At 44.5% G+C, this 13,916-nt stretch overlaps 1 protein-coding gene across 1 annotated transcript in view; it reads right to left on the bottom strand.

Moving 5' to 3' along the window:
- iqgap1 (IQ motif containing GTPase activating protein 1) overlaps positions 1-13,916 on the bottom strand; it is a 53,869-nt gene that overhangs the window by 15,087 nt on the left and 24,866 nt on the right. Inside the window, exons 12-18 of the mRNA XM_031812428.1 lie at positions 9,846-10,009; positions 9,403-9,563; positions 8,817-8,941; positions 7,858-8,021; positions 1,649-1,739; positions 1,041-1,208; positions 449-591 (exon numbers count right to left, since the gene is read on the bottom strand). Coding sequence (XP_031668288.1) covers positions 449-591; positions 1,041-1,208; positions 1,649-1,739; positions 7,858-8,021; positions 8,817-8,941; positions 9,403-9,563; positions 9,846-10,009 — 1,016 coding nt within the window. The remainder of the gene's footprint in view (positions 1-448; positions 592-1,040; positions 1,209-1,648; positions 1,740-7,857; positions 8,022-8,816; positions 8,942-9,402; positions 9,564-9,845; positions 10,010-13,916) is intronic.

Below are 13,916 nucleotides of genomic sequence, written 5' to 3'. Positions count from 1 at the left end.
CAATGTAAGACTTGAGGTTGTCCACTTAGCTACGGAGGAGTTTAGCATTAGCATTTCCTTTAAAAACAATGGGAGTGGTAGGAGGAGCGCTGTTAGCATGCTCCACAAAGCTACATCACTACAACACCACAGTACTGCGGCCTGTTCAGCTGGGTGCAGTGTTACAGATCGTCCACATAGAAAAGCATTTTGTAGAACAGAGTCTCATGTACGTTCTATTCATTACAATCCTATCTACAAGGTTCTGAATGTTTCACCTCAATGAATACAGCCAGAGAGGAAGAGGCAAAGCCCTGTATGGTGTAGGGTGAAATTGCCCCTAGACACGGTCAGTCTTACATTTTCCCCACCAATGGTTGACGTTATGATTTGGGCAGGAGGAACTGATCCTAGCTCTGTACACAGGGGAAACTTCACCCCAGGGCTCCCAGTATCCATCTTAGCCTACCTGGATGTCCTCCTTGTTGAGCTGGGTCTTGTTCTGGAGGAAGTCTGCAGGTTCAGTCCAGGAACCCTCTCCTGTCTTCAGGTTGTAGTAGTAGTTGTGTCCTCCCTTCACCCAGTGCTTCATCCAGTCACTGCCGTTGTCACCTGGAACATGAACACCAAGTTATTTACAGACTGTACATCTTGATATATCTAGCTCCATCCATCTGTCAGTCAGGGAACCATGTATACCTCGTCTGTTGTACTAAAGCAAGTGATCAAGCTCCTTTATATCTGCAGTTCCTGGGTAAGAAACATCTTTTGACTATGAACATTAACTTGCTCTGGCTGATGCCATTTAGTCACAACTACTAATGGAACCTACATGTTCCTGCACTAACTCCATTGTAGAAGAAACTAATTGCAGGTAATGAACACAAAACAATAAAAGTAATGAAAGAAAACTGGCCACAGTGTGTGACTGTGGCCCAATGGCACCCAATGCCCTATATAGGGCATATACAGTATATCCCCCTCCATAGAGGTCTGGTCAATAGTGCACTATGTAGGGAAAAGGGTGCCATTTGGGATGCAGCCATGACCATCCTCCTCACCATCCTGGGTCTTGTCCTGTTTGATCTTGGCCAGGTCGTCCTGGTAGTTCTGGACACACTCAGGGGTGACTCCGTAGAGGCCGGCCCCAGGGGAGCGCAGCGCAGCCAGGGTCTTAGGCGCCTCGCCACTGTCCACCGCTCTGTTGATGGCCTGGATGGCCTGGGAGACTGATGAGGAAACAGGGAGACTAGTCATTTTTTTTTAGCAAGGTTTTTTTACTTGGTTTTTCAGTATTTCATCATACTCTACTTACAGGAAATAGCTTGGAACCAAACCTGTGTTCAAATAGTATGTGTTCTTTCAAATACCTTCGCTGTGTTTGATTGAGATTGCCTGACACGATGGAACCAATGGAATAGTCCCAAATGTGCTAAGCTTGCCCTTCTGAAACACTGGAAAAATGGAATAGTCCCAAATGTGCTAAGCTTGCCCTTCTGAAACGCTGGAAAAATGGAATAGTCCCAAATGTGCTAAGCTTGCCCATATGACACTTCAGGCAGTCAATCAAATGTATTTGAAATAAAACAGATACTATGTGAACCCAGGTCTGCTTGGAACCCTGAGGAAAAGGTGCTTGTGGGACAGCTAGGGTGTGTACTATTCTTACACTGCAAGGCCTCCTGGGTATCCTTATTGGACATCAGTACGGCATTCTGGATCTCATCCAACCAGAGCACAGCAGAGGGGTCCTCGGTCTCCTGGAAGAACAGTGAGGTGGTCAGTCTAACTCCAAAACAGCACACACCCACCCACCGGGTCTGCAGCATATTTACTGCCATTCTACTGAATTACCACTGGAGGGCGATCTCCTCCTGCTGAATAAGAGGACTTGGGTCTAAATGGCATCCAACCACAATGGCAATGTCATGCCCACACAACTTACAACAGAATTCCATATGAAAATCCAGGACATTGGTCATTCCACTTATTTCAACAGAAATCCAATTCAATCGCAGAAGATGGAGAACAGAAGTCAATAATGGCTGATGTTATAAACCAAACATCTGATAGCACTAAACACCTGCTTAGTGTAAAGGCCTACAGCAGGCAGTGAGAATCTACATCTTTAGTCTGATATCTAAGTTGCAGAAGTATGAAATACCTCTCATATCAGTCCACATTCCTGCAACAGCATTCCCTCCCTGTGTATACTCTTGGCCATCAAGACAAGTCAATTGGATGAGCATATTAGCTAACTGAAACCATGACATGAGTTTGTCAAGTCTGTGTTTTAAGTACGCAGTAGCACAGACAGCTAGCTAACTCTCTCTCTCTGCTAGCTGGTTTCCGGAGGGAGCGGGGCTAGCTGCTAATAGGCCAACAGGACAGGCCCTCTTTGTGCCTCCCCCACCTACCTGGCCCTCCCCCACCTACCTGCAGTGTTTCAGGGGAGGGGGGCTGGGAGAGACCGATACCAAAACTCTAGGTAGGTGTGGTTCTTTGTGCAAGCCAGGTAGGCAGGTAGTGGCTGCGCTAGCAACATCCAGGGTGAAGTTTCCCCTAGATGCTGATACAGGGTCAGTCTTGTATTTCCCACACAAATGGTTAAGGTTAGGATTGGGGTGGGGAAGCAGATCCTAGAGCTCTACCTAAGGGGAACACTGGCTCTCAATCCGTCAGTGGCAGGATAGCTTTATTGACAGTAATTAAGGGGTTAGTGCTAATTCATATTGGTTTGGAAATCAGCCTTGCAGCTGGGGGCAGGTAAGCGATACAGAAAGGGTGTGGTGCCAGAGAGGGGATGGGAGTAAAAGGACACATCTTATTAACTAGGACTCCTGACAAACACACAACTGCTGGGTTGTGTTCATTAGGCACCAAACAGAAGAAAACAGACTAAAACAGGGAGGGACTGAAACGCTCAATTTATTACAACAGATTTTTAAATGTTTTTCACTGTGTGCCCTTATGAACCATGATCAGAATAGAGGAAGTGAAAGCCGATAGGGTGGTGTTCTTAGCCAGTGAACCCTCCCTTCATTGCCTCAGTAATGCAGTCTAGTCCCTACATGTCCTTAAAATATATATATAAAGTCTTCCTACAGAGAAGTCCTCTATTCCAGGATGTTGACTGGTATCAGAGGAGTCAGTGGTCACAACACAGCTTGCGAACGTACACATATCACAACACAGCTTGCGAACGTACACATATCACAACACAGCTTGCGAACGTACACATATCACAACACAGCTTGCGAACGTACACATATCACAACACAGCTTGCAAACGTACACATATCACAACACAGCTTGCAAACGTACACATATCACAACACAGCTTGCAAACGTACACATATCACAACACAGCTTGCAAACGTACACATATCACAACACAGCTTGCGAACGTACACATATCACAACACAGCTTGCAAACGTACACATATCACAACACAGCTTGCAAACGTACACATATCACAACACAGCTTGCAAACGTACACATATCACAACACAGCTTGCAAACGTACACATATCACAACACAGCTTGCAAACGTACACATATCACAACACAGCTTGCAAACGTACACATATCACAACACAGCTTGCAAACGTACACATATCACAACACAGCTTGCAAACGTACACATATCACAACACAGCTTGCGAACGTACACATATCACAACACAGCTTGTGAATGTATACATAACATAAAAACATCACAACACAGCAAGTGCACATGCAGCCCATGGACACACACAGTGAGCATGAGTCACACACACAGAGCCGTACATGCTTTAATGATGATGTGAGCGATGAAGCTGGACTCGTACAGAGCTCCAGACTTGTCCCCCCCACTGTGTTTACTTTGGCCGTCAAGCTGAACCCTCAGACCACAAGACTGGCACAGAAAAATATCACAGGCTGTACATGGATGTCTGGCATCACATGAACAATCCCTGATGAAACATCAGCGTCTGAGAAGGAAATCTGGGCCGTGTTCAGAAGGCACGACGTGGAGTGAAACAGGGACACACTATCTGAACTTGTCCAATAAGAAACTCATTTTCTTTTACAAACATTTTGCTGCGGCGTGCTCTAACAAACAGGGGCCTATAGTCACACACTAGAAACCTAGATGTGTATACAAAACTATATCTCAAACCTATTGCTCTATGGTCCACCAAAAGGCTAAAGAATTCATTAGTGAATCATTGCACAAAAGTATAGATCTACAGTAGGTCTAGAGTCTGAAATCAGATTCTATGTATTAACCTGGGGCCTGTTCAGGATGGCGTGATGTTACAGAAAAGAATAGAACAGATACAGCCAGATATGATCTGAAAGTTCCACCATAATGAATATACCCCTGTGTTCGTTCTCCTTCAACAGCTCCCATTCCTTCCCATCTGCTACTATCCCCATATCCCATCAACCCCCTCCACCTGCAGCTGTGGAGCACATGAGCAGCATCAGTCCTTTGAAATCCAGCCGGAACCTCTTGTTTCTAACAACTTCCTGTGTCTGTGCCACGTGTCTGACTGAGTCATCCAAATCTGAACGAGTCCCTCCTAGAGCAGGACTTTCAGCCATGGATTTGATCCTTTGGAGACAATGAAGATACTTGACCCCTACGTGTGTGTACACACGGAGTATACCAAACATTAGGAACATCTTCCTAATATTGAGTTGCACCCCCCTCCTTTTGCCCCCAGAACAGCCTTAATTCACCGGGGCAGGGACTCAAGTGTTCCATGGGGATGCTGGCCCATGTTGACTCCAGTGCTTCTCACAGTTGTGTGAAGTTGCCTGGATGTCCATTAGGTGTCGGACCCTTGTTGATACACATAGGAAACTGTTGAGTGAAAACCCAGCAGTGTTGCAGTTCTTGACACAAACCGGTGCACCTACTACCATACTCTGTTCAAAATATGTTGTCTTGCCCAATCACCCTCTGAATGGCAGATAAACAATTCATGTCTCAAGGCTCAAAAATCCTTCTTTATCCTGTCTCCTCCCCTTTATCTACACGGATTAAAGTGGATTTAACAAGTGACATCAATAAGGGATCACAGCTTTCACCTGGTCAGTCTGTCATGGAAAGAGCAGGTGTCTGTAATGTTTTGTACACTCGGTGTATGTCTGTCGGTCTTGTCCAAAACCAACCCACCACAAAGGAGAATGCTCCCCTCAGTTATCAGAACCATGGAGGGGCCACGAGAGCCCCAGGTGAAACCAACTAAATGGGTCTACTATGAAAAGTCCCCTTCTGATATAGTGCTCAGCTTCGTGCCCTTTTAAGGAAGCAGACAGAGTAGTCCTGGCTTGTTATTTCCTATGCCTGTGAAAAAGATCACCAGGGAAATGGCTTGCTTTCTTTACCACTCCCCTCCTCCCTCGCTCTCCTTCCTTCCTTTCTTCTTTCCCTAAAAGCGTGATTTGGAAAAAGGTCTTGGCAAACAAACGTCACATTGCCACGACGGGAACGCTTGAGATGTGACCGGCCCATTGTTGACAATTAAAACATTCTCCCGCACACTGGCTGTGAGAGTACAAGGGCGGAGGCCAACTTCTATAAGCCAACTTCTAACAGGAAAAATTGTGAGAAATACACACACTGTGGACACTTTCTATTTAATGCTTCTGGCCTTAAGTTTTAGCAATGATGAGTCATTCTGGTTAAAAACTTGGACAAGCCAGCTTCTGTGGAAAGTGCAGCTCACTGAGCTAAACTAAAGCTTTGGCCCAATAACTATCAGAATTTCCTAATATGTGACTTCTCTGTGTGGTTCTACATCTACAGTCTTCCCCACAGCAGTTCACATCGGCACTTTTGTCTGTGGTAAACCATGGCCCTTACCCTTTTGACCCCACCTGCATCTTCTACAGTCTTGTTTCTGTTTTACCAGCAAACACAACCAAATGTGGGACTAGAGTGGTGACATCATATGGGACCATTACATAGATGTGCACATACAAGAACAACGACACTCATCACCCCACCCAGGCAAGATAACACAGTTAAGTTAGTCAGAGGTTGTGTGTGTGTGTGTGTGTGTGTGTGTGTGTGTGTGTGTGTGTATGTGTGAGGTCTAATGAGTTTATGGCTTGTATCTGCACTAATCTACTTCCCAGTAACAAGACTGATAGTCTCGGTCAGCCCGTTTGGCTTTGAATTGGGCTGTAGAGTTTGACTGCTGTACATAAAGGCTATTTTAGTCAGTCCTTTTGTTGTTAAGTTGAAAGAAAGGAGAAAGAGGGAGTGAGATGAAAGAGAGTTCACTTGCTTTGGCAATATTAATGTTTCCCATGCCAATAAAGCTCTTGAATTAAATTCAAATGATAAAGGGAAAAGACCAGGGGAAGGAGAGTCAAAAAGAGAGAGAATGAAAATGAAAGAAAAGATGGGGGTGCGAGACAGACAGGAAGTGAGTGGGAGGGGTAAGCAGGACCAGCCGGGGGAGCAGAAAGCATGATCACACCATGACATCACTGAGGGGGGTTAGTGGGAGTCATGTGGGGATGATGGGGCTGAATCACATGGAGTCAGTCCACTGTCCCTCAGGGCATCAGCCAAGAAAACACCACTCAAAAATAATATTTATACACAGACTAACAATTATATTTACACGACTACAATAATATTCTGGTTGTTTAGAGATGTGTATATTAAAAGAAAGTTAAAGATAAATGTTTACTTATAGTACAGAGCCTGTAGTCCTTAAGGTAGCCCCATCCACTTCTGACACCAATGTTGCCAATTTTTATAAACCATACTTATTAAGCATATGTTGGAACAAAGGTTAGGCACTATATTTGAAGGTCTGTCTTAGAGACACACTCAACAAACTATTGAAAAAACACCTGTGAACTAACTGTAGATGAGCTATATTTGCATACAGTGCCTCGGGTGTTTGTATAATGCCGACGTAGCATTGTGCACTCCAACACACCCCTGCCGACCTCGGGACCTATCCATCACCAAGCAAACAGACGCTTTGACGAGAAACTGCTGCTCTACTCAACTGTAAACAAGTGTTAAATATCTACAGTACCACATGATCTGCTTCTACTTTGCATATTACATGCAAATAGTTGGGTCAAGTGTGTTTTTGCATCAAACTTTCAATTTTCTGTAATTTTAGGTCAAAAAAGCCTATCAGATGAAAACATCTGCAGGGCTCTATGCTAGTGTGATTCAAGGGCATCCAACACCGATGCTCAAACTCCCATCAGTCAGTAATGGTCTGAAACCAGACAGACTCCCATCAGTCAGTAATGCTCTGAAACCAGACAGACTCCCATCAGTCAGTAATGCTCTGAAACCAGACAGACTCCCATCAGTCAGTAATGCTCTGAAACCAGAGACTCCCATCAGTCAGTAATGCTCTGAAACCAGAGACTCCCATCAGTCAGTAATGCTCTGAAACCAGAGACTCCCATCAGTCAGTAATGCTCTGAAACCAGAGACTCCCATCAGTCAGTAATGCTCTGAAACCAGAGACTCCCATCAGTCAGTAATGCTCTGAAACCAGAGACTCCCATCAGTCAGTAATGCTCTGAAACCAGAGACTCCCATCAGTCAGTAATGCTCTGAAACCAGAGACAAGCACAGAAGGAGAAAGTGGAGGAGTCTAACACCTCTACCCAGGTGACTGGTCCAGTTCATTACAATGAGGTGAAAAAGACACTGTCCCAGTAAAGCAGAAAGGAGAGGGTGTAATATGGGTTTGTGCGCTACGTAAAGTGTGTTTAAGGTGTGACATGAGTCAAGCAGCTCAGTGCCAAAACCAACCCAGTCAAGCAGCTCTGTGCCAAAACACACCCATTGTGTGTGTGTGTGTGTGTGTGTGTGTGTGTACACATGAATTGGTCCTTACATGTGCCTTCTCCCTGCGCGCCTCAAGCAGTTTGTCGTAGTAGTGCTGGGCGACAGAGGGGTCTACGTCTGTTAGCTTGGCTGCAGAGTGCAGGAGGGCTTCTAGGGTGTTCTGTGGGTCTCCCCCATCCAGAGCTTCGTTGATCTGACCGATGGCCACAATACCTACACACACATACAAAGGGTTGATTAAGAGAACACATCTTTACTGTTAGCAAAGGACAAATCCTTTGAAGCATTTATGAGCACAAGGGCATATAATACATCACAAGTGACAAACATAAGGATTAGCCTGAGACATAGATATGGGAAGGTAGAAGAGACAATCTGGTATGTTAGACACTTTAAAACCCATATGTTAGCATTGTCCATCTATTAGTGGAAGAGATCTATTTTTGAAAAAGTAATGCTATCTTTTTAAAGATCTTATGACACCACTGTTTCTATGACATCACCGTTATGTTCTCTTTTTCAACTCAGACTTCAGACTGATGAGGAATGTTCATAGAGTTGCATAGAGGGTGCACTTGGCCCAAAGCCTGTTTAGCTTGGGCATCACCGTTGACTGCTTTCACAGCACTGCCAATGTCACACTAGAGGACATTATAAAGATAGGAGATGAGCTCTCATGTACTTCTCTATGGGAATGTCTCAGACTTTCAAACATGTTGAGGAATACTGAGGTCAAGTGATCTTGAAAAGCCAAATAAATGGAGGTGGAGTGACTCATTATCAGTAGTCTCCTCTTTCAGAACTATTTTATGGTTACACGTCTTGGAAGTAGAGTTCTGCTGTGTGTGTGTGTGTGTGTGTGTGTGTGTGTGTGTGTGTATGTATGCATGTATGTATGCATGTATGCATGTATGTGTACATGCATTCTGGCAAGTATGTGCATGTGTGTTCCTGCAAGTGTGCACACGTGTGTTTGCGTGTGTGCATGCAAGTGTGTGGTCCACTCACGTTCGTGCTCCTCCTGTATGGTCAAGTTGACCTGGTCAACACAGGCCTGGATGTCGTTCCAGGTCAGATAGTCACTGCCTTCCTCCCTGGCCACTGCCTTCAGCCTCATCAATTCATCCATATACCTGAGACACCAACACCAGGGTTAATGAGTGCTGATCCTAAATTAATGGGAATTATTGTTACCATCTCATCTCTTCTAATTCTAACTAACCTCATAGTTACAGACTAACCAGTCAACTGAAAAGACAACATTAAACCTCATAGTTACAGACTAACCAGTCAACTGAACAGACATCAAACCGGGACATTTATTGAGTGCCAGAAAATGATTTACTGTCGATTACAGACGTACATGTTTACTACAACGTAAATGTAGTTGTCATCAGCAACAAAAACATGACAGGCGTTTACAAGATCTGGTTAGAAAACACATTAATACATCATTTATAGTTTCATATCTCTGAGGTTACTGTAGATGGTGCCAGTCTATCCAAATCTGGGATTGAGGCCTGAAGATGTCTTCAAAGGCATACAGCAGGATCTACACAACTAGTGACAGACAAGTGTCTGCCTCTGTGCGTACCTCTGTGCGTATTCGTCCTCTACGTTACTGAGTCCAGTAACGGCGCTGGCCAGTTGTCTCCACATGGAATTCCGGTCGCCCACGTCCAACGCCCTATTTATCAACACCACTGACGACAACATCTCCACGGCAACCAGCAGCTCCGGATGGGACAGAGAACCCTTGGGGAACACAACCAGAACGTTCAACTAATCCATACTTCTGATACATTTATCAATATATTGTACTTAAGTCATCAATATAGTTGCCTTCTAATGCACAACCATGTTGAACCCTGTGCATCACTGACAGTTTAGCTAACTAATATGTCTTTCTGAAAATATATTTCAAGATGTATTGTCAATAAGTACAATCATCAATACAGTTGTAATGCCTGACAAAGACCAACTGTGTCTCACATCGATTGAGACAGTGTGTGTGCATTAGTGTGTGAGTGCGCGTACATCTGGGCTCTGCTGCTGCAGGCTGGTCAGCTCTCTCTGATAGAGGTCGGCAGCGCTGGGGTAGACCTCGGGCAGCTGGGCATCAGGGTTCATCAGCTCTGCTGCCGTGTTCTCGGGCACACCCGCTCTGACGGCCGCGTTTATCCTCTCCACCGCCTGCAACACTATATACACAGAGAGACAGGGTGAGGAACAGGATTAAATACACAACACAGAGAGACAGGGTGAGGAACAGGATTAAATACACAACACAGAGAGACAGGGTGAGGAACATGATTAAATACAGAGACAGGACTAACACACTAGACAGAGCGATACAGGGTGGCAAGTATTTTTTGAGCATGTTCTGTAGCAATACTAGTGGAAACAGATTGAATCAGTAAGTGGTTGTATATAGGGGAAGAGAGGTAGAGGGGAAGTGTAACCCAATCCTTGCGGCAGTTGTGAAGTGAAAAATAAGCTAAAACGTCAACAAGCAAAAATAAACCTCTTTAAATACACAGCACAAAGAGAGAGACACAAAGGGTCAAACCCACAAACGGAACACAGAGTAGCCTGACTATACGTAGGGTTAAAAACCATGTGGAAAAGACACGTGATAAGCATACTGCAATCAGCACAGGAACATGAAACAGCCAGTGATATGGGTAACTAAAGGGTAAACTGCAGTGTTCTGCTGCAGGCCATGTCCTCATGAGGATAACGTGAACACCAGTTGGTAATGAGTGAAGAGGTAACCCTAAGGTAGTTTCCCCACCAGTGCAGTTAAAAGTGATTATCCTGTGTTGTGTATGAGTGTGCAGCCCATTCTAGAAGTATTCAGACCTTTACTTTAACCACACTTACGTTACAGCCTTATTCTTAAATGGATGACATTGGTTTTTTCACTCAATCTACACACAATACCCCATTATGACAAAGCAAAAACAGGTTTTTAGAATAAATGTTTTTTTAAATATCACATTTACATAAGTAATCAGACCCTCTACTCCTTTGTTGAAGCACCTTTGGCAGCGATTACAGCCTCGAGTTTTCTTGGTCATGACGCTACAAGCTTGGCACACCTGTATTTGGGGAGTTTCTCCCATTCTTCTCTGCAGATCCTCTCAAGCTCTGTCAAGTTGGATGGGGATCGTCGCTGCACAGCTATTTTCAGGTCTCTCCAGAGATGGGTTCAAGTCCGGGCTCTGGCTGGGCCACTCAAGGGAATTGAGACTTTTCCTGAAGCCACTCCTGCGTTGTCTTGGCTGTGTGCTGAGGGTCATTGTCTTGTTGGAGGGTGAGCCTTCTCCCTAGTCTGAGGTCCTGAGCACTCTGGAGAAGACTTTCATCAAGGACCTCTGTACTTTACTCCATTCATCTTTCCCTCTATCCTGACTAGTCTCCCAATCCCTGCCGCTGAAAAACATCCCAACAGCTTGATGCTGCCATCACCATGCTTTACCGTAGGGATGGGGCAAAGTTTCCGCCAGACGTGATGCTTGGCATTTAGCCCAAAGAGTTCAATCTTGGTTTCATCAGACCCCATAATTGTGTTTCTCATGGTCCAAGAGTCCTTTAGGTGCCTTTTGGCAGGCTCCAAGCAGGCTGTCATCTGCCTTTTACTGAGGAGTGGCTTCTGTCTGGCCACTCTACCATAAAGGCCTGATTGGTAGAGTGCTGCAGAGATGGTTGTTCTTCTGGAAGGTTCTCCTATCTCCACAGAGGAACTCTGGAGCTCTGTCAGAGTGACCATCGGGTTCTTGGTCACCTCCCTGACCAAAGCCCTTCACCCCGGAATTGATCAGTTTGGCCAGGCAGCCAGCTCTAGGAAGAGTCTTGGTGGTTCCAAACTTCTTCCATTTAAGAATGATGAGGCCACTGTGTTCTTGTGGACCTTCAAAATGTTGCAGAAATGTTTTGGTACCCTTCCCCAGATCTGTGCCTTGACCCAATCCTCTCTGAGCACTATGGAAAATTCCTTCGACCTCATGGCTTGGTTTTTGCATTGAAATGCACTGTCATCTGTGGGACCTTATGTAGACAGCTGTGTCCCTTTCCAAATCATGTCCCATCAATAAAATTTACCACAGGTGGACTCCAATCAAGTTGTAGAAACATCAAGGATGATCAATGGAAACAGGATGCACCGGAGCTCAATTTCAAGTCTCATAGCAAAGGGTCTAAATACTTATGTAAATAAGGTATCTGTTCATTTTTAATACATTTGCAAACATTAAAAAAAAAAACTGTTTTCATTCTGTCATTATGGGGTATTGTGTGTAGATGGATTAAATCAAAATCATACATTTTAGAAAACGTCTGTCGTAACAAAATGTGGACAAAGTCAAGGGGTCTGAAGACACTTATAATTTATGAATATAAAAGTTAAAATAAATTAAAACCCTTGAATGAGTAGGTGGGTCCAAACTTTTGACTGGTACTGTATGTAAAACATATTTTTTATGTATTTTCTTACACACAGTACCAGTCAAAGGTTTGGACACCTACTCATTCAAGGGTTTCTCTTTATTTGTACTAGTTTCTACAGTGCAGAATAACAGTGAAGACATCAAAACTATGAAATTACACATATGGAAGCATGTTGTAACCAAAAAGTGTTAAATCAAAACATATTTTATATTTCAGATTCTTCAAAGTAGCCACCCTTTGCCTTGAAGACAGCTTTGCAGTCTTGGCATTCTCTCAACCAGCTTCATGAGGTAGTCAACTGGAATGCATTTCAATTAACAGTTGTGCCTTGTTAAAAGTTCATTTGTGGAATTGCATTCTTTAGTGGTGTGGGGGCTGTGCTTTGGCAAAGTGGGTGGGGTTATATCCTTCCTGTTTGGCCCTGTCCGGGGGTATCCTCGGATGGGGCCACAGTGTCTCCTGACCCCTCCTGTCTCAGCCTCCAGTATTTATGCTGCAGTAGTTTGTGTCGGGGGGCTAGGGTCAGTTTGTTATATCTGGAGTACTTCTCCTGTCCTATTCGGTGTCCTGTGTGAATTCTCTAATTCTCTCCTTCCCTCTTTCTTTCTCTCGGAGGACCTGAGCCCTAGGACCATGCCCCAGGACTACCTGACATGATGACTCCTTGCTGTCCCCAGTCCATCTGACTGTTCTGCCTTATTATTATACGACCATGCTGGTCATTTATGAACATTTGAACATCTTGGCCAAATTCTGTTATAATCTCCACCCGGCACAGCCAGAAGAGGACTGGCCACCCCACATAGCCTGGTTCCTCTCTAGGTTTCTTCCTAGGTATTGGCCTTTCTAGGGAGTTTTTCCTAGCCACCGTGCTTCTACACCTGCATTGCTTGCTGTTTGGGGTTTTAGGCTGGGTTTCTGTACAGCACTTTGAGATATCAGCTGATGTACGAAGGGCTATATAAATAAATTTGATTTCATTTGATTTCTTAATGCATTTGAGCCAATCAGTTGTGTTGTGACAAGTAGGGGGGTATACAGAAGTTAGCCCTATTTGGTAAAAGACCAAGTCCATGTTATGGCAAGAACAGCTCAAATAAGCAAAGAGAAACGACAGTCCATCATTACTTTAAGACATGGTCAGTCAATCGGCAAAATTTCAAGAACTTTGAAAGTTTCTTCAAGTGCAGTCGCAAAAACCATCAAGCGCTATGATGAAACAGGCTCTCATGAGGACCGCCACAGGAAAGGAAGACCCAGAGGTACCTCAGCTGCAGAGGATAAATTCATTAGAGTTACCAGCCTCAGAAATTGCATCCAAGATCAATGCTTCCCCGAGTTCAAGTAACAGACACATCTCAACATCTACTGTTCAGAGGAGACTGCGTGAATCAGGCCTTCATGGTCGAATTTCTGCAAAGAAACCACTACTAAAGGACACCAATAATAAGAAGAGACTTGCTTGGGCCAAGAAACACGAACAATGGATATTAGGACCGTTGGAAATCTGTCCTTTGGTCTGATGAGTCCAGATTTGAGATTTTTGGTTCCAACCGCCATATCTTTGTGAGACACATAGTAGGTTAACGGATGATCTCCGCATGTGTGGTTCCCACCGTGAAGCATGGAGGAGTGGTGGTGTGGAGGTGCTTTTCTGGT

Source organism: Oncorhynchus kisutch, unplaced genomic scaffold (genome assembly GCF_002021735.2).
Source record: "Oncorhynchus kisutch isolate 150728-3 unplaced genomic scaffold, Okis_V2 Okis03b-Okis08b_hom, whole genome shotgun sequence".
In the NCBI taxonomy this organism is placed as follows: domain Eukaryota; kingdom Metazoa; phylum Chordata; class Actinopteri; order Salmoniformes; family Salmonidae; genus Oncorhynchus; species Oncorhynchus kisutch.
This window is presented reverse-complemented; position numbering and strand designations above follow the sequence as displayed.